The following is a 26,612-nucleotide window of genomic DNA, read 5'->3' on the forward strand; positions in this document are numbered from 1 at the left end:
GACCAGCCCATTTTCCCTTGTGATTTTCCAGGTTCCAGAATCTGCTGTGGTCCCGAAAAGCCTTTGTGGACAGTGTGAAGGTCTACAACCACAGCTACATCTACATGCCAGCCTTCTCCATGAAAACGGGGACAGGGCCCTCCCTGCGTGTCTACTACACCCTGGAGGATTTCGGTGCCAAGCAGGCCGTCCTGTTTGCCAACCCCAACTTCCTGCGGGACATCGGCAAGTTCTGGAAGAGCAAAGGCATTCACGCCAAGCGCCTTTCCACGGGACTCTTCCTGGTCAGCGCTGCGCTGGGGCTGTGCGAGGAGGTGACAATCTACGGCTTCTGGCCCTTCTCGGTGGACCTGCACGGGAAGTTTATCAGCCATCATTACTATGACAATGTCCTGCCCGACTCCGGGTTCCACGCCATGCCCGAGGAGTTCCTACAGCTTTGGTTCCTTCATAAAAGCGGTGTGCTGAGAATGCAGCTGGAACCTTGCGAGGACGCTCTAACCCAGCCTTCACCCTGAGGATCGTCACAGTTCAGGAGATCAGTAGTTTTTAATTTCCGTGCTCTCCGACAGAGTTCTGTTTTATGTTGGTTGTTTCTAAAGGGATCTGCATGGACCATAAAAATGCTACTTGAAGGCTAAATGGAATATGTCCTTATTGTTTAGTGCTTTTTGGAACTGGGAGAGGATGAAATGTATCTCTCCATCAAGTCCATTCAGCAGTGGTGGGAAAAAAACCTCAGAAGCAGCACAGCTGAACTTTCCAGGGACGTTTTTAAGTGACAAGTGTAAAAAGGGCATTAAGGCTCAGAGAGTCACCGGGCCACTCATAAGCTTTTGCTGACAGTGCCAAATATGACTATCTCTTCCAAATTCCATTTCATTCCAGATCAGCACCCTGTAGAACTTTCCTTTTTCCGTGCTTTTTTTCCTCTGTTTGGGGGTGTGTGTGTAGGACAGCACGTGTGTGTCATTGACTCCTTTGTTTCTTTTCCTTTTATTCCTTTTATTTTTGATGTGTCATCCCCTCCCCCGAGGAAGGAAAAGGAAGGGCTTAAAAGCCCAAGGAGCTGAGTACCATCAGCTTCTCTGAAGACTCTTGGGAGAGTGAAGGTGCTCTGAATCTGGTTAGAATGTCATAGGAATGCCTTGCTACTGAGGATGGCTAGACCTATGTATTGTAGGTACTATCAGGATGGTTCAGGTCACTGCACTTACAGCTATGCCAGTGCTGTACTGTGGGCAAGAGCTGGTTAAGGCAAATTGGTCTGAAAAGAGAGCATGTTACAAAACCAGCAGTGAAGTGCAGCCTGATTTCAGTGACCTGCTGCAAGATTTCCGCAGTGACTTTCATAGCAGGGATGGTTCCTGACCTGTTTTTCTGTCCAGCCTTAGGGATTAATTCCGTGTTCATTTGGACTCCAGATGTTCATGGACTGTTGAGGGTATTTGAGGGGTTCAATGGAATGTAGAATGAGGTTCTTCATGTGCTTACAGCAGGAAAAATTGCAGAAATGAATGTGTCATTTAAAATTAGTCGAAGCTTTGAAAATCGTTTCTCTGCGTGTGACTTGCTCTTCTGCTTGGATTGTAATGTTAGCCTTAAAGACTTGTACTTCTCACACGAGATTGTCTCTGCTTAAAGAGAGTCTGGGAAATAAAACAGCCTTTGGGAGCACCAAAAAGCTGCACAGCCAGCAAGAAAAACGAAAAAAGGAAGGGCATGCCTGATGCAAGGCAGCCCTGCTCACAGTGGTGAATCCTGTCAGTGTGCACAGTGCCTGAAGGACTGTTTTATTTTGGGTTATTACTTGGGCAGCAGATGGTCCTCTCACTGTGGAAATGAGAAATCATTTTGTTTGTTAGCTTTGGTTTAACACTGGAGGATAAGAGGAGAATCCCCGCTCAGTCTGCAGCGCAATTTAAGCTGCAAGATGTTACCACCATTAACTTGAAAAATCCAGATCAGTGTTCTTTTTCTTATTATCTTGTCAGAGAAAATCTAGTCAATGTGTTGGAACAACAAAACTGTCATCAACTTTCCATGACAACTTCCTGTTCTATTCTAGCTCCAAAGTTCTAGTATTTTGGGGGATGTGTCTTCTCAAGTGTTGATAAGGTCTCTCTTTGTAGAGTGCCAGCTGCAAGTTCTATAGATACAAATAATTTTTTTAAAAAAGTTAAATCCATGGCTCTTCTTTAAATATGAGTAGTTCAACTCTGTGTAGGAAACTGGGGAAAAATAATCATGTTTTTATTTTTAAACCTATGTTTCATAATAAAAATTTTCTTTTGGAATAAGGATATTACAAGCATGAAGTGGGCACTGTTTTGTAGAATTACAGGACAATGCTGAAGGGTAATGTGGAGATTTTGGAGTGTTCTAGCTACTGTTCTGATAGTACCTCAGTATTGTTCTGAATGTACCTCATAGCCCATGTTATCTTTGTCCATGTTTTCATTAAAAGTACAGTCAGCACATTGATGGAACCTCACCTGATAATTCATTCTGTTTCATTAGTGCATTACCTATGGTGTAGGGACTCGATGAAAAAGGATTTGAAAGTAAAATATTTTCCTTGCTGCTTGTTATGGTAGAATTTGACTGAGCCTTTGTAGGTCCCTTCTGGTGTCTGCAGTCCTGATGTTTGCCAGGAGATAGCTTCCAAGGAATTATGGGGCAGGAGGCGCCCAGGCTGTGTGATGTGCGGCTGATACTGGAGAAGTCTCTGGTTCTGGCCCTGTTCACATCTAGGTACAGTGAGTATAACTGGTACACACAGTACAAAGGCAACCACATTTGGTGAGGAAGTAATGGCTTCAAGGGTAAACATTTTTCTATAACTTGAAAACTGGCAGTTGAGAAAAGGAGAGAAAGACAAATGCCACTTTTTGGAGGCAAAATCTGGTTTAGCTGACTTGTCAGTCCATGGAAACGCTGGCCAGCAATCAGCCTTTTGCCCAGCAGGTGAAAAGGGATGCAGGAGAGCACTGCAAGTCTTCTGTGGCAAGAACAGTCAGAAAGACAAAACCAAGCAGCTGGGAACATAAGAGTGGCTGTTACCTGAGGAAATGTTGGAGTGAAGGCTCTCCATTCCTGTGGAGTCTGGAGCCTGTCTTGGGGATGTCTTGGAGGAGGGCAATCCATGTGCAGGAACACTGATATCAAACACGGCGTGGCATGGAAGGGCCTGAGAATTTATCCATCTTCAGGAGGGAGGTCATTGCTTGTGTTGCTGTATTTTTAGTGAAGTCTTTTGAAATCTTAATTTTTTTTAGTGAAATTCCCTCCTGCAGCACCTCTGTTTCTGCTGTCAGTCCCTGGGTTTCTCTGATAGTGTAGCTAAAGCTGCACAAATCTGCCATGTGGAAAGCCACTGTAGTTCATCCTCAATAAAATCTGGTTCAGGCTGGTCAAATAATTTGTTAATAGTCATAGTTTTTAATTTTATCATAGAGCTGCCAAGGGACAGAAGTGCTGGAATATTGCTCTGCCTGTGGAGCAATCATTGTCCCATGTTTGTAAGGAGAATAAATTAAATACCTTTACAAGAAAGGTATGCACTGAAATCCCTCTTCTTACAATCTTTTTGGGGCTGTATATGTTTTGAGGAAATCGAGACCAATTTTTGAACTTGTGACAAAACTATGTGAAACTTTCCCTCCTTGTTGATTAGGAAGCAAAACAGAAACCAGCAAAGCAAAATCCTAGAGAAGGGAGTGGGAGGTGTGCTCATGAGAATAAAAACATCTCTAATTTTGGCACAGACTTTGTTACAGTGCTAAGAACTCTTGCTCATGAATGCTGTATTTTTATTTTTTTGCTGGAATGAAGATAACAAGTTTGGTGTGAGGCAGCTACTAAAGTCAAAGGTCTAAGCCTCTGTTACAGCTAAAGTTTTACAGAACATGGAAATATTGGCCTTTTTTTTACTTGACTACTTTCATCTTTTTGGGTTTTTTCTTCAAAATTCATGTTGTTTTCTAGGCAGCTGAGTAGCACCTCTGTGAGAGCTGAAACTAAGCAAAGTATCTGCTTTTTGAAACTTAGTGTCCTGAAACGTGGTAGTTTTAGAAAACCACTCCTGGAAACAGCTTCATGGATACTAACCTAGTATCAGGCTCACCCTTGCCTGTAATTAAGGTGTAAGGGAACTTTTTATCTAGAAGTGAGGAAAATTAAGGAGGTGACAGGAATGTCACCTTTTTGCTGCCTCTCTGACTCTTTTTCAGCTTAATAGATTAGTAAGTATTGGAAGTCCACGTTATAGGAAGGACAAGCTGATTTTTCCTGCCAGTCCCATCAAAACACAGATATAAAATGGACTAACCAGGTGCTGTCTTGAGTCATGGCCTCCTTCAAAAGCTCACATGGTGGAGTTTCCATTAGCTGATTCTTCCAGGTAAGCAAAGTTCATCAGGCTTTGTCCAGAAATGCCTGTTCCCCATCTCCATGGTGGTTTGAGGGGTATTCTGGGTACTGTAGCTGTCCTAGTGTGCAGTCACCTCCTCTTAATGTGGACTTCTATTTCTGCCCCACACCACCATCCTAAAGGATCTCTCTTCCCTGTCCTTCCAGACAACCATTCCCTTAGGGGATGGAAGTGTGATTTTAAAAATCCCTGCCATAAGGCAGGTAAATGTTTTGTAGTTTGAACAAGCTTTGCTTTCAAACTGTTGACATATCCACCAAGAACTCAAAATAGCTCCAAATAAAAAAAATAGGGCTTCATCCACGTGTTGGTAATTCCCTCACTGGAGAAGAGAAAGAGGATAGAAGGATGTGTTTTTCAAGGCAATGGTTGTAAAATAATACCTGTTCCCTTGAATTCCCGTATTTTATCTCTTGGAATCCATCATGTTTGACTTTTTTGTAGTTTCTCAACAGAACAATTAGTAAAAGACTTAGAGTTCTTTTTGTTAAATATTAACAAACTTGTTTCCCTAAGTGGAATGCAAAGAGCCAACAGGAGGCTTAACCTATCCTCCCCAGCTAATATTTTTTGGCAGCAGTGAGAACTTAAGCAGCTACTCATTCCTCTCTCATGATTCATTTTCATCAGCTTTTATTGCAGCAGGCTGAGCCCTGGTGTATTCAGCCTCTTCAGCTTAATGCATGTGCTTTAGAATGAATTTCACTCTGCACTTCATCTGTTATGATGGGGGAAGAAATGTGTTGCTAATTGAAAAAGCTTGGTGTGGTGCAGCCAGGAGAGAGGCACTGCCAGATTCAGGCTCCTTCTGGCCATTCTGAGCTCCCTGCAGGACTGTGAAAATGCTCCAGCTGTGGCTGTGGGGCCCAGCTGTGCAGGACAGAGCGGGAGCTGGAGCTCTTCCCCTGCTGGAAAAGGCTGATTGTTCCTCGTAGCCCCTGCTGTGGCTGTGCCCAGTGCCCAGCAATGCCCCCCTGCCTGGGCTCAGCACCAGGGCGTGCAGCTCATGGCCAGCTCATCACCCCAGGTAATGACCCATGGCATGATAAGCCCTGTCCTGCTTCACAGCCAGGAGGGCTGGGCTTGCTGGAAATGGTGGTAGCTCATCCCTTTGGAGACCAGCCTGCCTCTAGCAGCACTTGAAATGCCTGGCAGATCTCAGGAAGGCCCATTAAAGCTGCATCTTTAATTATTGACTGTGCACTCCTTCTGCTGTGGGGGTCAGCTTTCTGCTGAGCTGACTATTTATCCTTTCTGAGACCCTCTAAAGCAAGGGAGCCTTTAGCATTTGGACCATGTGGAATTTACTGTGTTATCTGAGGCCTTCATCTTCCAAGTTAAACTCTTTTTTTCCCCCTTTATCCTGGATTTAACTCCTGTGAGTGAATCCAGAGTGAGTTCAAGAAAGCAGTTTATTGTGATTGTTTTCTGGGCTTATGAAAAAGATGGTGTTCAGTAAAACACTGGAGCACCTTTTGGACAGTTCCTTCTGTCCAGATTTCTAATTGTATATTCAATGAATTGTTTCAGTCAGGTGGGACCCATAGCAGAGATGAGTTGCATCATTTTCTGTTAATTGGAAGGAAATAATTATAGAACTGTGTTACATTTCAAGCTGAATTCTTATCAACAACTTAAGGAATCTTCCTTCTGCAGGAAACTTTGTTGTTGGGTGATTCTCTTGATAGTAAATTAAAATTCTTCACTGAAAATAAATGCATAATCTGCAGTACTGAGACACCAATTTGAGTCTCTACTCAGATATCCCCAACAAAGATTTTGGTGTTCTGCAAAAGTGCCGTAATCACAACTTATTTTTTTCTTCTGTGCATGCATTCTTATAGGAAATGCTTGAAATTTTTTTTTGTAAGCCCTCCATGTGCTGAAAATAAACACTTCTTCATCAGGAACACAAGTTTCCTTTTGGGTACCCATCATATGCAGGGTAAAACTGCCAGGAGATGTCCAGTTCTCAGGAAAATGCTGGTTTGGAGTAGTCTGGCAGGACGCCTTTGAGCACGTGAGTTGATTCCTGCCTCTTGAGTTGTAGAGTTTGGGCAGATGATACAGAGTGTGCTGCACTGACGGGAAAAAAAAAATATTATATATATTTTAGCCACAGCTCTGCCTGCGTGATGTCTCCCTCTGTGGAGTGATATTTCTTCAGTCTGTGAGGGCCCTTGAAGGACTCTGATCCTACAGATCAATCATGTGTTGACTGATTTTAAAGGCCTGAGCTTTGTACTGAAAGCCACAAGGAGCATGGAAATGTCTGGGAATTATGTCCTTTAGTGTATTATCGTTTGGTCACTGCAGGGTTTGGCCTGTTACAAAAACATATACATAAAAATCATTTTATCTGAGTATCCAAAAGCCATCTTAGCTGAGTATGAGACTTGCATGTAGGAGGAGGTCACTGGAAGGTGACTCCCTGATGCTGCAGAGTGCAGAAAGCACTGTGGTTTGATTTCTATCAATAATGAAATTCCCTTTGAGGTAATATTGGATTAGGTCAGCTTTCAGTGCTCTTGAAGCTCCCACTCCATAAGCATTTCCAGTAATTGTTCCATGCAGAGGCAGACACAGGAGATTTTTTTCCTTGTTCACACATGTCACCTTGCATTGAAAATGGAACAAAAAGTAAATGAGAGCTCTTACCCTTTTCAGAGGTCTCTGGAGACTCCCTAAATAATAGATAGGCACACAGTTATATAAATGTAAACAAAATAGCCTGAAGTTTATAGCTCAGATGCTGGTTACTATGTTGAATAATTACTTTCAAATCATTTAGAGGGAAAAAAAAAAGCAAAAATTTTACATGTGAAAAATAGCCTCTTTTTTTTTTCTCCTAAAATGTACTAATAACTAAAGAAATGATGTTAAAGGATATGGGAATTTTCCCTGGTTTCCAGCTTATTGTGCACTTCAACCTTTGTATTCAAGTCCATATTTCTGCAAAGCTTCCAATTCTAGATTGTCCCATGTGGTGTCCTTAGACTAAGAAAAATTAAACAAACAAACACACACACAAAAAAAAAAAAAAAAAATTATCCTCCAAAGTCCATATTTCTGCAAAGCTTCCAATTCTAGATTGTCCCATGTGGTGTCCTTAGACTACGAAAAATTAAACAAACACACACACAAAAAAAAAAAATTATACTCCAAATGTAGTCAAAAAAAGGAAAACCACCAAGCCCAGGACAGAGGTTCAGCTCTTCTGAAATCTGTGATTGTCTATGTGCTGCCATTCAGTAGTGGTGGCTAAAGAAGTAGGCAAAGATCAGAAAGGAGATGAATGCCAAAAAGACACAATATTTCTGGTAAAGGTAAAGGGATGGAAGCATAGGTTTGGATGCTTGGAACCCAAAGTTATTTGATGTTAGGTCTTAATTATTTTGCTTCTCTTTCCCTCAGTTCTTGTTGTGCAGGGGTGAAACTTGCTCTGTTCACAAGTTGCTTAAAATCTTCTCTGTACTACACTGAACTTTCCTCTGGCCCTAAACCTAAAAAATTACCAGAGAGGCAAAAACCACTTCAGGTTTATCAATATTTGTATGCAGCATTTTACATCTTCCAAGTACTAATTACTCTATTAACTCATAATTAAATGAAGTAGTGGAAACTGCTCCTTATCCCAGAGTTTTGAAGTCTTTCTTCCCATGGTGATTTCTCTGTTAGGTGAATGGAGATTACTTTTAGCTCAGATGTTGTGAGAATTAATTAACTCATGCTTGGGAATTAAAGTGAAGAAAAAAAATTATTAAGGTTATCTGTTTTGAACAATGACAACAGGCAAATGCATTACTGTTTTTATCTGAGTGAATTTATGCTTTTGTGTTAAAATCCTCCACCATTGTTAGGAAGTACAGTGGGAACATTGTGTTCAGGGAACACCTGGATTGCAGGAAAGGGAAAAGCTGTGCATTTATAAAGAGAAGGTTTTTCTCCTCTCAGCCACACCCTTCAATTTATAAACCAGATTCTCTGCTCTCTTTCACTGCTCTGACTCAGAATGTCCAACAGAGTGTTCAATAGAATTGCCTGGATTTTAACTAGTTGACTGTTCCCAAACCTGAGGGAATTCATCTTATGAAAATTTGAAATAATTTTAAAGCACGGTCAGATTATGATACTTAGTCAAAGTATCATTCTGTAATCTACCAATTCTTTTTTCCCCACAAGTATAGGCCTTGAGCAGTTTATGCTGTTTGTTGGTTGCCTTTGTAAGGTGAACATCTCACTGCATTTCAAACTTCTGCCTCACAAAGGCATCACAAGTTGAAATCCAGTCAGGATCTGTGTCACATCCTTGTTTCATGGAAGTGATCCATGAGCTGCTGCATTTGTCAGGTGCATTGGATGAGCCAAGTGCAAATGAAAAAAGGATTTTTCAGCACTGGCAAGCTTCACCATTCACTGGCTGTAACTGGGAATTGGATATCCTCAATTTATTACTCTTGATGGATCTGATGTATGTGAGTGCTTCCACTCATCAAATAATTTTATTAGATTTTATTGATGGAATGGGATGATCTTTTCCCCCTGCTTTTCAACTGCAGTTCTTCTTTTCTGATAGTGTTTGCAAGGAAGAAATACTTCTTTCTTCTCTGTTGTGCTTTAAAATGACACTTTATATCTAAGGCATTATTCTAATCTCAAATGCTGCTTTCTTAAAGTTGGTCTTAACCTTGTTTTCTGTGTTGGGCACAATATTCTCTTTTTGTAACAGTACTTATGTTTTCAGTGATGAAATCTCAACAAATAATCTTCCTCTTTAAAAACTGAAAGATTTTCTGGCTTTCATAAACCCCAATTTATGAAACTGTCAAGTGTCTTTGGGTTTTATCCTAAATTGAACATAGTTATATTTTGAATCTTTTTTCTATCTTCGTACACTCATACTCAATCAGGTGTCAATAAAATAGAAATTGATTTCCAAAATAACTTTCAACTTCAGTTAAAAACAAGGAGTTTTCTCCTTTGAAGGGAGCGGGGGGGAGGCTTTAACAAGGGCCTGTAACTGCCTTGGTGATACTGATGCCTTAAAGAACCTAGAAAGAAAACAACAAACTTTGGAGACCATGTCAGTATAGGCATTATAAAGGCTGGTCTTTATTGGAGACTTCCAGGGGCAGATATGGAAAATATCCACAGAACACCCACACCTGCCCCACAGACTGAATACAGTTTTATAAGTTGAGAAAATTAGCATAATTGACAAAAATCACCAATTAGAGACATAAGTGGTGAGACAATTTCCCCCAGTTCAACCCTCTCTGAACCCTGCCCCCCCTCCCCTTAGATGGGAGCTAAACTTTGTTTATAAAAGTACATCTCAAAGAGCTGGTCTCAGGCTTGGTTCCTAGGGAGAACCAAGATAGGATAGGGGGCTTGGAATGTCATTTGTCCTTCTGCCCATCAGGGCAGGGAAATGTACTGGGGAAATGAGCTAGAATACAATAATAGGCTGCAGAACTACAAATGGATGTGTAAAGAATACAGAAAATATATACAAAAGGAAAAAGGCAAAAATCAATTTGGCACTATCCCCCTCCCCCCTTTTTTAGAGACTAACAAGACTCTACCTTGTCTAGTCTCTACTCCATATTTAAGCAGACCCTGTATCATACAGCCAGCTATTATTTAAAGAATAACTACAGATCTAAGTAGTATGATAAGTTTCTTTTATCCAGGCCCAGTTCCATAACCATGAGGTAAGAATGTCAAATATATATTAAAAGTTCAGTGGGCTTTTTGAAAGCTACCTGATGTAGAATTTGAGTTTGCTTTTGAATTTCAACCAAATCCTTAATAATTATTTCACTCTGATTTACATAAAACAACAACCAGTGTTAATGATTTTCCAGCTAGTAGGAAATATAGTCATTTTCTGTTTTGTAAAACTATACCAGACAAATCATGGACTTCTTCTTGTAAGGCCAAAATTGCATCTGAAATTTGCTTTTCAATGTGTTCAATAGTCCTTAGTATGATCAAATGTTATGTTTGGATTTACATCCCCATGGGCACAGGACCAGTCTTCATGTAGGGGCAAAACTTACCAGACCAAATTTTCACATATTCAGTATCACCCTGGCAATTTCTTCTTATGAAGAGCTTTTGGATACATTTTGGACTAAAGCCACAGGCAAATTTTGAGACCAAATCTGCACCATGGTTGCCAACTGTGCATATAACGTGCACAGGAGAACCATTTAAATAATCCGGATTTGTATCAGTCTCTGTTTTCCAGCTGTTTCAGGAGAGAGGTCTCTTAACTTTGGAGCAATGAATTCAAGGTCCCCTGCCAGCACCCCCAGCTTGAGTGAGAGCCAGGACTTGGAAAGGTCCCCTCCACTGGGCTTGCCAGGGTGACTGTCCCACCATTTCACACAGACCCAGTCTCCAGACTGGAGCAGGGCAGAGGCGTCCAGTCCTGTTCGCTGGGTAACATGATGAATCTCTGGACCTTCTGCAAAGTGGAACTTAAAACTAACTCTAACCCCAAATAATAAAAACATTTGGCACCAATGCAAGCATTTTTTATTTTAATTTTATGTCTCATGGACTTACAAGGACTTCTAAACTTCTTTGTTTTACACGTACCAGACACTTTGCTTCAACCTGTGTTAATGCTGTTTCCATGTGGCTGTTTCTGAAAGCTCCAGAGAAAAGCAAGCAAACAAAGACACCAAGGAAATGAAAGGTGCCTTGCTGTGATGTTTTTCTAGAGCGGTACATTGCTCTGATAATGAACTGTGAAATGTAGCATGTGGATGATGATGAATGTAAAAACTTGCATGTCTTTATGTGAATGTTGTCTCCCTTAGATGGATTATTAGTAGGAGCTCTGTAGTGTAAAAATACTGAAAAGAGAAGGGAAGTGGAAAGAAGATATTGCTAGCGGGTTTTGCAGTGAACCACATCCCCTTTTGGCTGCTTTTCCTTCTCAGACCCAGATTTGGTAACATGGCCCTTACCATTAGGATAGTAATAAACAAACTGCTCTGTTCCTAAAGTTAAATCTTCTTCTTTCCAGTACTGGGAGGGACAATCTGTTTGTATTTCCATCTGATTTATTCCCAGGCATGGGCTCAGGGGGCTGCACTGGCTGGGAGATCAGTCAGGCTCACTGGTGATGCCACAGCTGCGTTACCTGCCCTCAACCCACATCCTGCATCCACTAGTCTGTGCCTGTGCCAGGAGATAAGTGACTGTGGTTTGTTACATTTTGCTGCTTACGGCTAGAAGTGGAAGTGCAAACTAAAACCCTGAGAATTCCCTTCCATTTCTTGTAGGCACAGCCACTTGAAAGGAACTTGGGGAAGTATTGTGCTTGGCCAGAACAGAAGTAGGCCAAGCAAAGGTTTCTCAAAATTATGAATTTTGTATTTACCTCATGGAGGTATTTAGGAGAAGTCAGTGGTTTCACAGGGCACCAGTATTTGTTGAAGTTGCAGTCATCCTGTATATCTGCCTAGCCAGAGGCCCAGGGAATATCACTGGGTTATCCCAAGTCCCTGGCGCTGTACCTTGGGAGCAGACTATGTCATCTGAAGGCAAGCAGCCCAGGAGCACTGCTTGAAACCTCCTGTTGGCTTCTCCCTGTAGCTGGAGGGTGCTGGCTGTCACCTCCCCGAGCTTCCACCTGCACATCTGGGACCTCCTGCTCTGCAGCTGCTCTGGCTGCCAGGAGGGGCAGTGCTCAGGGAAGTGTGCTTGGATCAGCGGTGCTACCAGAACTTCAGTGAGAGGTGGCAAGGAGCCCAGTGTTTGCATAAAACAAGCTGATTTGGGATCAGTCTGTGGTTTACACAACTGCTGGCATGCAAAGCTTTGGCAGGACAGACAGGAAGGTTTCTCCGGGCTCTTTAGGGATGGGGCAGAATTGCCATTTTTGCTCTCTCACACAATATTCCCAAGGGAGCCATGTGATGTCAGTGTTAGCTGTTAAATTCTCATATTTTATTTGCATTCCTTCTTCTCTTGCCCAGTTTATTGAAAAAATGTGATGGTAATGTGGTAGTTCGATGTCTTGAGGTGATTTTAAAGTAGATAAGCAAACCGTTATGCCCCTGAGATTGCATAATTCCACGAATTTGTTTTACCTCCAGTGCCCAGCATGTAATATTTATTGTCTCATTTCTGATGTGGGTAAGCTTTACAGGCTGGATAGCATGTCCAAATGACAGGAGCACATGGGTGAACATCTCAAATCATTGGTTTTTTGGCATGCTCAGGGGCAAAGGTACTTGTGTGGAGTGTGTTAAACATCCCAAAGTGTGGTATTGTTCTGAGTCTTGTGATTAGGGCTTCGATCTAATTCACTCTCCAATGTAGCAAATGTTTGCTGTTCAGCCAACACTATTCAAGGACTGAGGGAATCTTTCTTTGCCCGGCAATAACGTATTTTCTATGATTATGTCAGTAGAATTTGTTCATTTTTCAAGTACTGTGCAGTGCTTCTTTGAAGAATGTCCCTTTTTCAGGTGGTTTCATGGTGACTGTACTCCACAATGTCTAGATGTCTCTTAATAGCAAAAATTGCTTTGTTATTGAATGTATTATTTATTAACAGTATCTTGTCTTTTTCTAGTTGCATTTTACAAAATGTGCCACAAGCATCTTCTGTGATTTTTTTATAAGGAAAGTCTTATTTATAATGTTTGTGCAAGTGGATGGAAACAATGATTTTATAGTAGCCCATACCTTTTTTCATAGCTGCGGAGTCTTAATGAGCATGATCAGAAGAGACAGGCTCATTGTTTCATTTAATTTTGATGAAGTTTTTCAGAGTTAACTATTATGTTATTCATTATTTGAAATTCATTATCTTAACAAATAAATATCGCCATTTTAAGAAATGAAGAGTATTTGCGGTGCTTTTTTCCTCTCTTTTCCTCAGTCTCTAACCCCGTGTGTCCAATCAATCAAGGCAATTTCCTGTTCCTCTTTACATTTTAAACCTCCCCACCTCAGCCCCCTTTGGAAACAATGAGGATAAAGGGGCAGATGGTCCTGGCCACTGCAGGGACAGCTGGAGCAGGATTCCTCAGCCTGGTAGGTACCCAAGAGAAACATCTCTGCTTTCATTTTATTGGAAGGATTATCCTTAGCAAAGGTGGTCTCTTCTGAGGCAAGAGGGGAAGACAGACAGCTTTCCTTTAGCTGTGATGGTTCTTTTTCAAAAAGCTGTGTTTCAAGATGAGTTAGAGTCCATCTAAATTCCATTTTACTCAGGTGTGGGCAGATATAAATTGCTGAAGCCAGTCAAGGATAATATCCCAGTGATTATGTTTATGCTAGAAATCCTCAGATTATGCCTTAGCTTTCCTTGGCTCTGTCACACGTTAATTTCCTTTCTCTAAATGCATGTTCCTACACAGTAATTAGATGAGAGTTCCTCATTGTTCTTGGTTAATATTTCTTTTTTTTTTTCTTTTTCTTTAATATACTATCTCTATCAAGGTGACTCTCTAGATTACTTCCTGTTGCAAGGGGGGTCAGATGTCAGTGAGGGCTCAGAAAATGAGAACTCCCTGCCTCTGACAACTCCTGCCATGGGAGCTCTCCCTGGGTGGAACCTTCTGTGCAGGATCCATTTGTGGGTGCTTCCTTGTGGAGGCAAAATTGCCTTGGAATGTGGGAAACCCAGTCAAAAATCTAAGTCCTTGAAGGTACATTGCACCTAGAGGTGCTGAACTGCTACTTCAGAGTGATGTCTTGAAGTTTTTCCTTCTGGAAAGGAATCCCTCCTTACACCACTGATCCCAGGTACTTTTGTTTAGCCATGTGCCTCTTCTTCCTAACCCTTTAACCTTGGTACATTGATATTCATTCCTTATAGGAAAATATTCTGTGGAAAGGCAAAATGTAGTCACTCTCAGGGCCTTAGAATTCCTTCTGCTTGAATGTCATAGGGAATGACAAGAGAAGCACATCCAATGCAGAAAATTCTCTTGGTATCTCATTTTAAATGTTCTTCCATCCAGATTTCCAGCACACAGTGACATACCCTGCTTGAACAGTCTGGTGTGGCTGTTACTTTTTGGCTTCTAAGTATCTGATGTGCTTTTCCAGTTCATCCCTTCATGGCATTTTAGCAGAAGTGCTGCACATCTTCTATTGTTTGATCTGGGTGTCTGGTAGAAAATTTTCTCCTAAATGCAAAGGTCATCTGGCAGAGAGAGCTGCAGTGGTGTTGATGAGGATGAGCTAATGGAGATATCCCCATCTGGTGCAATTTTGCCTGACTCTGAGAGGTTTTGTGGAGTTGATACATCAGGCACACCAGGATCTATTAGCTGGCTGTGGCATTTTGCTTGAGCCTGTTCAGAAACAATGAGATTTCAGGCTCCATCAGGCAGCATGTGCTGTCTTCCCAACGAGCACAGAAATCGTATGTAGCATGAGTAACAACTTCAAGAAGGTTTTCCAGAGAAGACATGTGAGATTTGGGACATAAACCTTAATTTGTGATTTTCTGCTGCAGATTTCCTCCTTACCCCCTCAAATTGATTGACCGCTTCATGTCAAGTTGCTGCTGCTTGTCTGCAAGGACCAATTCTTTGCAGTCTCTCCAATATTAAGGTAAAATATTCTTAACATACTCCAAAAATTTTGTCAGAGAGAACTGGAGACTTGAAAGAAACAAGCTGCTCTGCCCAGAAGTTCCTCCAGTTGGTCCCAGGTCACTGTGACATTTTGTGTTGCCATATCTGCTTAGAGAATGTTTCATGTGTGCCACAGCCATGAGGTACTGCATATGTCCATCTGCTACTTCATAAAATATCCTCCTGTATTGTCTAGTCAGGTGGATAATTACACTTCCCAACATGTAGTGTGGCTTTTCCTCAGTCTGTCAATGCAAAGGCCTCAATCAAACAATGCATCTCCTCCAGACAGGACTCCCCATTTATTACTGCTTTTGCTGAAAACCATCCAGCAGCTGTGGTTATTATCCCTGTTGCTCTTCCCTGCAGTCTTTTCTGGTCCTTCCTCTTTCTTTTTGAGATAAAAGGCTTAGAATTTCATGGAATCTCAATTACAAGGTTTCTTTTCACTGTTTTCAGTGGTTGTCAGATCAGGCCTTACTCCTCTCCAGCTTTTAGCCTTTTCTCTGAGAACCTCAAGATCTGCAAATCTGGTGGGCTAAGGAGCTGAAATGAAAATTTAAAAGGAGAACATTTTTGTGTTTTCTTTAATTGTTCTATTGTTCTATTTAATTTCTGTATACATGTGTGTGTGTGTATATACGTACACATATATATCCTGGGGTTTGGTGAGAAGGCTTCAGGTATCTGAAGCCAGGCTTCTTATTAAAGAGGGATTGAAATGCAACCCCTTTGGACATCTGGATATTTTTAAGAAAGAATGTTAGGACTCAACTACTTTCCATGAAAAGGTCTGCATGGGCCCCTTTTGTAAAGAATAAAAAGAACTCATTTAATTACCTCAAAAGGTAATGGGAGGTGGAATCATTTCCTCTGGTCCACTCTGCTACAGACTCCTTTTATTTTGTAGGCATTTAACAGGGGTAAGATTGTAATGTGGTTTAGACCCTGTCCTCGTCTCAAAAATTTTGATCTAGTTTTCAAAAAGATCACTGTAGTATTTTCAATATTTAGGTTTTGGTTCATCCCCTTTGTATTTTTCCTATATTATGTACGCATAATTGAGAAAAAAACAGGGTTTTTTAACCAGTACCAGCAATGCATAGATCCTACAGAATGGATAAAAAAACCAAGTACCTGTATGCACTGCCAAAGAAAAAGTTAATACCATTAGAAGAAAAAAAATATATTCTAGGTAATTTTCAGGCAGGATTTATGCGTCAATTTCTTGGAGCTTTGTATTCACTCTTTAGGATTACAAGTCATGATACTTACAGATCTACCAGTTGAAATTAATCTGTACCCATCTTATTCTGCAAAAATATTTCATAAGAAATAGAGTACTTTACCAAAAAGGAAATGGTTGTTTTGGGTTTTTTTTACTGTGTTATGCAGGCTTACTACCAAAAAACATTATAGATGATGAGGAAAAGCTATTCAGAATCCCTGTTATAAAAATTATCTGCCATGACACTAAAAATAAAATACAACTGTGTATGCTGAATTACCATCAGGCTCTGTGTGGTGTTTAAATTTAAAAAGTATTCTAAAATAAAACTAAGTACTTGAAAATCAGGCGAGTGTGAGATTTTCCAGTAAGGAGACAACTGAAAATATGCGTGTGAGAGGGAAGACAAAGTTCAAAATAGTTCAGTTGCATTCTCTTGTAACAACCCTGTCCAATAATGGAGCATTTTTGTCTTGACTTAATATGTTTTTCAGAGTCCCTTTTAGAAAAGTCTCTTAGAAGTTGTTTCGCTCAAGTTATTAAAATGAAGATTTCATTTGAAGGCTTCAGCAGTTCAGAAAAGCAATTAAACAAACTTTATAACTCATCCATGTAGATCATGTGCTTTGCCCTCCTCACACTGCCCATCTCCAAGTCCACCACTTTGGGACCCCAGCTGGCTGCTAGCAAATGCAAAGTGAGAGAAACCAGCTTTGGTGGCACACCAGACATGTCTGGGGATGGGGAAAGTGTGACAAAAACATGACAACAAAAGGAAATTGCGAGTGACAGCACCGTGGCCTTAGGTCTATTAGAGGACACTTGGGGCTTAGATTGCACGTGGCCTGTCAGTTGTGGTTTGGCTCTTGGAGTTATCAGCTGTTGGGATGGATAATTGTTAGAGTTATCAGGTGTCCTCAGAGCTCAGTCTAACAGGAAAATGGCAAGGGCAGTGGTGTTTATGAGGGACAGTGCCTGTGGCAAGAGGGAGGGCAGCAAACTGGGTGTCAAGTCAATAATGCAGACTTGCCGTGGCCAGTGACCCTGTGGTGAGGCCAGGAGGCTGAGACAGGGAATTTTCCCGTTGAATCAGTGTCGGGAATGCTACATCTGTGTAGGCACAGAGTGAGTGGTGCTTGGGGTGGGGCTGTGGCTCATCCCTGAGTGGCTGCAGCTGTGCAGCCCAGGTGAGCAGCATTGCGGGGAACGAGCCATGGAGTGCCCAGGGGCACTGACCAACCACAGAGGGCACAGAGGTGCAGGGCAGCAACAGCAGGGCATGAAAGGCTGGGTTGGGGGACAATACAGAGCTGGTGCCTGAAGCCTTCTTGGGTGTCAGTGATACCTCTGCTGTCAGTATCTGATGTTGGGGTTGGGGCAAATGGCATCCAAAGGTCCTTTCAACTGAAATGATGATTCTTCAAACTGTGAGTACTTCCCTTGGTCCCATTGCCCTGCCAGCTTGGCAGCAAGCTATGTGGTGACACTGCTGCTGTTTCTTCACTGGGGCTGTCCAATAGCCCAAGGACCTCCTGGGCTCCTTGGGCTCCTCCTCCTGTTGGCTTTTCCAAGTACAAATGTGCTGACTGACATGGAGGACAACCAGGCAGCGTTGAGGGTGTGTGTGTCCTCAGCTGGTGGGACAGTGGGAAGGTGGCTGAAAATGGGAAGCTGGAGCATCTCCCTTCATGTTTCTGTGGGACTGGGTCATGGTGGGTCAGGGCTGGTGTCCCTTTGCCTTCCAGATCCCTTCCTGCTCCCACTCACTCTGGCCAAGCCCTCTCAGAACTATTACCTTTCCTAATTTTTTGAATACTTCACATTTCTTCTTCTGTTCTTCCATTTTGCCTTCTACCTTTTTCTCCTTTCCTAGTCCCCAGACTTCTACTTCCCTTTAGGGCCCTGCTGTTTGTGGTGTTCCCTGCCCACTCCACCACTCTGAGAGATCCTGTAAGCCCTAAACTTTTTCCCACTCAGATCCTTAGAGGCATTGCTAAAGCCACTGCTCTACGTTAAAGACCTTTGATAGACTGAGGCAGATGCTGTAGGAAAAAATTCCACAAAAGTAGCCTGGAGGAAGCAAATGCTTTTTCATCTGTGCATATTTTGATGGTCTGAACTCCAGAAAGCTCATGACAACCATACTGAATATAAAAGAAGTATAAATAACTATTTGTTCAGTGTAAGAAGAGATTCCTGTCTGGCAAAAAAAAAAAAAAAAGTTTAAAAGAGGAAAAGGAGTACAGAAAACCAATACTACTGAAAAGGTGCCTTTGAAGAGGATGCCAACATCATCCTTCTGACAAATACTGGTATCCATCCATAACTCAGATGGGTATTACCTACTTCCTGCAATTCTGAGTTCATAGATCCCCATGGCTTAATTCTGCAAACCCTGCTGGCACCAGGCAGGGCTCAGAACAGATGTACCTAGAAAAGGAAACAAATATTATGCAAGCTCTTCCACAAATATCTGGCACAGGCTGGCCATGTTGAGGGTTTACTGATAGCAACACAAACCTGTGCAACAGGCTGGGACTGCTGATCTAAAATGTCTGTGCAGAAAAAGAAGCCTTGTAAATTAAAATTACTGTTGTTTGGTGTCACAGGCAATGTCTGTGACCTGTCAAAGATCATCTGGTCCAGTCTTTTTGGTAAAAGCACAGCCTAGACAAGATAGCCCAGCCCCTTGTCCTGGTGAATCCTGTACATGTTCAGTGCTGATGAATCCATCACATCCCTGGGCTCATAACTCCAATGGCTGATTGACCTAACTGTGAAAAAGTTTCTTCCTGTGACTGGTAGGAATCTCCATACATGTAACTTGTCCTCATTGCCCCTCATCTTTTCCATGTAACTCCTTGTAAAAAGGGAGTCTCCACATTCTTTGTAGCCACCCCTTAAATACTGAAATGCGGTCCTGAGATTTCCCCAAGCATTCTTCTCTCAAGTCTGTAGAAATCCATTTCTCTCAGCCTTTCCTCATACAGCAGCTTCAGAGCCCTTTGATCATTATTGTGCCCTGCTCTGGACCCTCTCCAGACTCTCCACATAATTTTTGTGCGGAGGGAACCAAAACTGGGCACGGTATTCCAGGTATGGCCTGACACATGCTGAGTGGGACAATGACTTCTGTATCTCTGCTGGTCACATCCTTGTTGATGCAACTTAGCATCCTGTTAGCTTTTTTTGCTTGTTTTCCACCAGGATGCAGTGCAAAATTGCTAGTGGGATATATTTACTTAATTGATAAAGTTTGGGAAGGTATCTGCACTACAGGGAATTGAGTCAGAGGGGGTGTAAATAGAAAAGAGTTCTGCAAGTTCAGTAACTAAAGCTGGTTGACTTTTTGGGGTTTGGTTTTTTTGTGGGGTGGTTTGTTTTTTTTTGGTTGTTTGGCTGGTTTTTGGGTTTTTTTGTTGGTTTTTTGTTGTTGTTTTGTTTGGTTTTGTCTTAGCTGGATGGTTTTCTGGATTATAGAATACTCTGTGTTTTGTTCAAGTTCAAGCTAGGTAATAGTTTCTTTTTCATTGTTGAGTAACTGAGTAAGCAGTGATGGGACTTGCTTGGACAGGTTTGTGTCACTGGTCCATTTCACAGAGCAAGAGCCTTGTGTGGACATTGCATCAGCAGTGCTCTGCCAGGAGGGAAAAAATTCAGGCATGGTCTTTAGACCATGTTTCTTTTCTTTTTTGGTGTTTTTTTTTTTTTAATCTTCTTTTAAAAAATATCTTATCAAACCTGCCTGCTATATGTGGACATGCACACATATTTTTACTTAATAATGGACTAATATAGGACCAACTATGTTGGTGGAAATGTTCCTGACATGACAGAAGAGGTTCCACTTTCTCCAGTTTGATTACAGAGCAGAGTGTTTACTATTTCATAATTTGCCAGAAAATATTTTCTCTTCCCTTCTGCTTCTCATTAAGAAATGATTGTTGAAGTCTGTCTCAAGATAAAATGTCATTACAAGGAATGTGTTCATGTTTTAATCCATTTTCAATAGTTCATAAGTCTTTGCCATGCAATTAATGAAATAGAATATAAACCAGACTTTTTTGATTTCAGATGGATGTGTAAGGGGAAAAGTTCAATTCCGTGTTAAAAAAACTTGTGGGCAGATGATCTGAATTTAAAGGGAAGAGTAGCAGGATTTCCAGAAAAATTACATAGGATTAATAAAAATGTAAGATGAGTTCAAGCTCAGTTCACTAAAAATCTCAAGGAAGAAGGAATTGGAAACTCTGTTTCAGTTTGGGTTGAGAAGAGCAGGAATAAAACTGCCCAGAAGTAAATGTCGAAAAGTTTTGCTAGTGGTATACATTTCTGTTAAAATTGTTGGGAATTATCAACATCCCTACAAGTCTTTAAAATTTCTGTAAGACTCAGATCATTGTTCATAAAGGGTTAATATATATTCACCCATGCAAAGACAAACTTCCAGAGGAAGATTAAATGGTAGCCAAGTGCTACCAGAGCAGCATCAGAGAAGCACATCTGAAATAGAAATCCTTGGGATAGTTTACAGCTGGAAGTTACTGATATTCTCTAGACATCTGTTTCAGATGTGAGAATCTGAATGCTAAGTATCTAATCTTGACTTTTTGTTATGACAACCAAAGATTACAGTCTGGATGTTCAAATGCAACCAGGGGTAGTTTAGCTAAATTCTGGGAAATCCTCAAATTCAGCCTGTGGCATTTCTGGGTCCTGGTTTTCAGCAGTTGTCTGCTTTACACTTTTTAAGAAAAGAGCCACTCTCAGACAGGCTCTTAAACTTGCAAAAATTGATCCTTGCAAACTTACCAAAAATTACAGCTGTCTCTGGAGATGACTTGTTTTGATTTCCTGAAAGAAGTAAATATCGCTTGCAGAGGGCACCTGTTGTTCTGTGGGAGATGGGTAAACCAGCAAACACGGGGGCCTGGGAGGGCAAATCCCCTGGAAGCGTTTAATGGAACCATCATTCCAGCTATTGACACTGGTGGACATCTGAACACTGCTAGGAAGGAGTTTGTGTAGCGCTCAGAGGGCCATGCACAAAGCTTTTTGTCTGATCACCTGTGAGGCTGTTCTGTGTCTCATAATGACCTGAGGGTAGCAGCAAGAGCATTCACTTCAGCAGGAGGAGATGGTCTGAGTGCAGTGCGGCACTCCTGGTGGTTTGGGCTGTCCTCTGTGGATTCCCATGCTGGAGAAGTGAGGATCAGTTATGATCCACGATTTGTCACTGCCAGAGACTTTATGGCTGCATCCCTTCCAGTAAACTCCTCAGTGCCTGGGCTGGCTCCCAGGCACAGGAACACAACCACTTACACGGGGAAGCTGTCAGCATGCTTCCCATGCCTGTGTCAGCTGGGCTCTCCCAAGCATTTCCCAGGCACAATTTAGAAGTTAGGATAATGCAGGGACCATTCCCAAAAGCATGCTGTGTGCCAGGCTCTTCTTCTGGACAAAAGTTTATATTAATTACAGATGTGGGCTAGACTGGCTCAAGGGAATCACTGGGCATGATTTATTGGTATAGGTGTAGTCTCTGGGTCCATCTGTTGAAAGAAGGTTTTGGAAATGGAAAATACATTTCGCTTTGCTCAAGAAACTTGTTGTCACTAGCTACGGTAAACAAAAGTGAACCAAAAGCATCTGCAAAGCTCTCATAATCTGGATCTGGACTTGGGAACAGGGCCATTTATAAAATGAGGTGAACTAGTTTTGGGTCTCGGTGGGAGGAAGAAGCAGTAAATTGGTTGGAGTTTTCTTATTTTTAGTTTCTAACATCCCCATGATAAGATGTGGAGCATCACAATTATCAGCCGCGAGGGCTGACTCAGGATTAGCACAGGTGGAAACCCAGACTCCCAAGCATGGGCTTCTCATGGCTTGGGAGCTTCCTCTTTATAGAAGATGAAGATTATCTCTTTATATCTTCTACCTCAAATCAAAACATCCATTGGTACTATGGTATATTGTATATCATAGGATCATAGAATGGGTTGGGTTGGAAGGGACATAAAAGATCATCTTGTTCCAAACCACTGCCATGGCAGGGACACCTTCCACTGTCCCAGGTAGCTCAGAATCCCAACCAGCCTGGCCTTGAACTCTTCCAGGGATGGAAGAGGGAGCAGCCTGTGCCAGGGCCTCCCCACCCTCACAAGGAACAATTTCCTCCTAATATCCAGTCTAAAGCTCCTCTCATTTTGAAGCCACTCCCCTTGTCCTGTCACTCCAGACCCTGGAACTAGTCTCTCTCCATGTTTCCTGTAGGCTCCCCTCAGGCACTGGAAAGCCACAATTAGGTCACCCTGATTTTGGCAGGTGTCTCAATAGCAGAGTTAGAGCTGACAAAAAGCAGAAAGACACCTTGCTGAGACCTGGGTGCACTGCAGCAGGCTCAGCCCCCCATTGGAAAGCCACAATTAGGTCACCCCGATTTTGGCAGGTGTCTCAATAGCAGAGTTAGAGCTGACAAAAAGCAGAAAGACACCTTGCTGAGACCTGGGTGCACTGCAGCAGGCTCAGCCCCCTTGCCTCTGTGCGCATCAGCCCACTGGTAGCTCCAGGGGAATTAGAGACACAGAGGAGAGATCCTTCAGTGCTTCCTGATCTTCCCCCTCAGACACCCGAGAGTGGGAATGGAGAACAGCACCCGGATTCACTCAGTTTGAGGTGAGTCAGTCAGAGCTTATCCACATCCCCCTGCCTTACCCATGTGAGAAAACAAGATATTTTAACAGCTTTTAAAGGTCCTGCTCCAGGACAGGATAGGACAGGAACTGCAGCTTGGGACTGGCTCAAAGACAGAGAAGATCTTGTGCCGGGAATTGTTTCCTAGTGACTGGCTTGGAATTGTCAAACTGTTGAAAACAACACATAAATTTGAGTTCCTCTGAAATATGGTTTTCTCAAAACAGAGTAAAATATGTAGCAGAATGTTCTATTTCCATGAGAAGATCAGGGGGAAATCCATCAAAGTGAATTATTTTGCTTGATTTAAACAAACTTTCAAGGAAGTAAAAGAAAACCCGAAAACTCTGCATACATTTTCTCTCTCAAAGTCACACTGCTGTGTAGCTAAGATGATCTGGTTTTATCTATATTTGATTTAGTTTGACACTTTGCAGCTGACCTTTTATGTAGATACTGCACTTTAATTTTTGGTTTACTATTTTTTCCTCTTTTTATCTACTTCAGATGTAGCTCATACTTGTAACTTTTCTTCCCTCTCTTCTGTTAAAGTGTCAGGATAGCAGCCCTGGAGTGCTGGTCCAAAGGCAGCCAAGAAGCTGAGTCTGCCCACTGCTGTTCTGTCCACAACATTCATGTCATGACTGTCCAGCTGTGGACACTACTGGGGTGATTTATTTTGTGACCAAAATTACAATTTGCCTCCTTCCTAAATTAGTTGCCACATTTAATGAAGTTAAATGGTTCCTAGCATAAAAATAAAATATCTCCACATGTCTTCAGGTTCTCTGCAACTGAATTTCCCCTCAGCCACGATGCTCCCAAGGAAACACTGCCCTCCCATGTTGCAAATGGGATGAGTTTTGCTGATCTGAAGCCAAACACGGCTGTTGTGCCTGGCCAGGTACTTTTATTTATTTTCAGCTGTTTAGACTGGGTGCCAAGTGTCCAGATTTCGTTCCAAGCTGGCAATCCCTGTCACGGCTCTCAGGATGTGCCAGCTACTCTGCTCCCACATCAGAGCAGTGGAGGTCTTTGCCAGGGTGAACAGAGCTTTGAAGGGAGCATTTGCCACATCAGCATCTTCTGCCAGTGAAAATCACCTCACATGGGACTGTGGTATGCACAGAAAAGGGTCAATTGCAGCAACATGCCTTTGTGTGAGTGGCAGGGCTTCCTTCTTCTAAAGGGCAATTAAGCCTTTGTGATTTCTCCTTGGTTCTTGGTTATGTTGGGCTGGCAGAAGGGGAGAAAACAATAGTACAAACTTTGTTTTGGTATAGCCTCAAGCAGAAAAGCACCTAGTTCTTAGTTCCTAACAAACAGGGATTGATGTTGCAGGTTATACACCCTACCTCTGCATGCTCTGTTCTGTAGCAAAGACACAACTTTCAAGAGGATAAATTTTTACAGCTCCTTCCCTAGAGTCTTGACATTCATCTCTTTTCTCCCTGCTCCCCCTCCACCCATGCCCCCCTTATTCCTCACTTCTTCTGCCTCAAGACCTAAGATGGAGAGGACTGGGTTTCATTTCCAGACCCATTTGACACATGCATTTTATCTTGTATGATAAGACAACCTCCCACACAGGTGCTTGAATCTCTTCTTTTTCATTGTGTGCTGTTTGGAAAGAAGGCTGAGGGAAAGTAAGGCAGTCCCCTGATTGTCATCCTGAAATGCAGGTGTGAGTATGGAGGATTTTCTCCAGCAGACCTACATACACCATTTCCACTGTCAGTGTTTTGCTGAGATGTATGAAGTCTGGACACCCTTTTTGCTCCTTAAAGCAATTAATAAGTAGTTACCATAGTTATGCCAAGTGACATTTTTCCACCCTCACAATTTGTTTCACAGGGAAGTGGTGTCTCCCCTTTTCCCACTGCTGGTGCCAAAATCTCAGCCTGCACACTCCTGTGTGGCTACACCATTGGGTCCCTTTGTGGTCCCAGTCTTCCTGACTCCTTCTGCACTCCCTGCACAGAGGGAATTTTGGATTTAGTCAAGTATTACATTATTCCGTCTCAGAAATCTGCAAAGAAAATTTTACAGTTCATTTTATAGTTCTTGGGTTTCTTTGCTGTATGTGTAAATAGCAGAAGAGATGGATTTGTCTTCTCTGGGGATTTCTGAATGCTCAAATGATTGGGTTGTAAATCCTGCCTGTGTCATCAGGTAATACTGAAAAATAAATTAATACATTTCAATTAAATCAGAAATCTAATAAGCAGGGGGCTGTTTACAAAATATTGGACTGTAGATCAATAAGGAAGCTTACAGAAATGTTTCTTTTTTATAACTGTAGTGGCAGGGTGACTTGGAAATTGTTTACTTGTAAAAAATATCTTAGAGATGCTCTGTCTCAGAAACTATGATTCAACTAGTGTATCCATCTAACCTATTTTTCAGAATTAACTGACGAGTTAAGAACTTAGGCACTTTACTCTCTTTAAATTTTATATACTATGTACTCTCCCTTAATATTTTAAGAGGGCTTGAGCATTTTCCCAAGGGTAAGACTGAATTCTTTGGAATAGTTCCACAGACTTTATTAAAATGATTCTTACTAATGTCTTCCTAAAGAGACAATTACCCAGTGGAGGAAAATTATGTTCTTACTTTGTCTAAGCCATTGGTCAGTGCTGGGATAAAATGCATGAGTGGTTTACACGGCACCTTCCCCAGTGTTGAGCTGGCTGTGATGCCTCAGCAGCTGAAAGCAAAATGATCACCTGGTTGTGGGGTGTTACTGCTGCTCTGCAAAGCCCATGTCAGTAATTTCACTCAGTAAGAATTCTAGGGTCACAGAAATGGTCTCACACCTCATTGTGGGAAGCTGTGATTCTGAGGACAAATGTTTTTAGTGGTGTCACCTGAGGTGGAGGGGGTGTGCTCTGCTTGAGGGGAAAGATCAATTAATTTTTCTCACTGGCAGGCCAGACTCTTTGTAGAGGCTTCACAGAACAGGTCAGCATTCTCTTTCCCTCAGCAGCACAGTTCACACTCTCCTTGAGTTCTGGATTTGCTGCCTACCAGAGAGCTAAATTAATTCAGTGATTTTTTAACACCTACATTGTAGCCTCCTCAGTGTGGTTCCCAGCCTCTCCAGGACTGAAACATCTGGGACCTCTACCAGAGAAACTCTTCTAATGACCACTGGACAGTCCTGTTTCATGGGGCTTGTAATATCCACTATCATGTGGAGCTTTTCCCCCATCTTCCCTGGAACCATCAAAAATAAGATGTTCTCCCAGCAGAACTAAAACTTCCCCAGTTTGGGTCAGCAGAACTGTGTGGCCATGATCACACTTACTGAGAAAACTGGGTTTGAGTTGTCATAAAGAGTAGGCTAAAGGTAAGGCTAAATAGGCTAAAGCCATTCATGAAAAGAAGAGATGGAGTAAAATTGTTGTATTTTTAATATTAGCAGCTACAGGATTCCAAAGAGGACTACTGTGTGCACCTCATTTCTATTCTGAAGCCATCTGAGTTCCTAGAAAGGTCCCTGGATCTTCTTGTGCCTCCCTGCTAGGTTGAAGAAAGCTGTATTTGCACTTCTTTTCCTTCCCAGAAGTATCTGTAGACCTACAATCATTGTACCCTTGTTGCCTCACTGTATTTAAATGCAGGCTCCTCAAGACTATCTGCA

At 42.0% G+C, this 26,612-nt stretch overlaps 1 protein-coding gene across 1 annotated transcript in view; it reads left to right on the plus strand.

Annotated features, from left to right (window-relative positions):
- ST8SIA1 (ST8 alpha-N-acetyl-neuraminide alpha-2,8-sialyltransferase 1) overlaps positions 1 to 7,226 on the plus strand; it is a 100,957-nt gene extending 93,731 nt beyond the window's left edge. The window contains exon 5 of the mRNA XM_039698250.1: positions 32 to 7,226. Coding sequence (XP_039554184.1) covers positions 32 to 518 — 487 coding nt within the window. The 3' untranslated portion in view covers positions 519 to 7,226. The remainder of the gene's footprint in view (positions 1 to 31) is intronic.
- The last annotated feature ends 19,386 nt before the right edge of the window (positions 7,227 to 26,612 follow it).

Source organism: Passer montanus, unplaced genomic scaffold (assembly GCF_014805655.1).
Source record: "Passer montanus isolate IOZ18808 unplaced genomic scaffold, ASM1480565v1 scaffold122, whole genome shotgun sequence".
Lineage (NCBI taxonomy): Eukaryota > Metazoa > Chordata > Aves > Passeriformes > Passeridae > Passer > Passer montanus.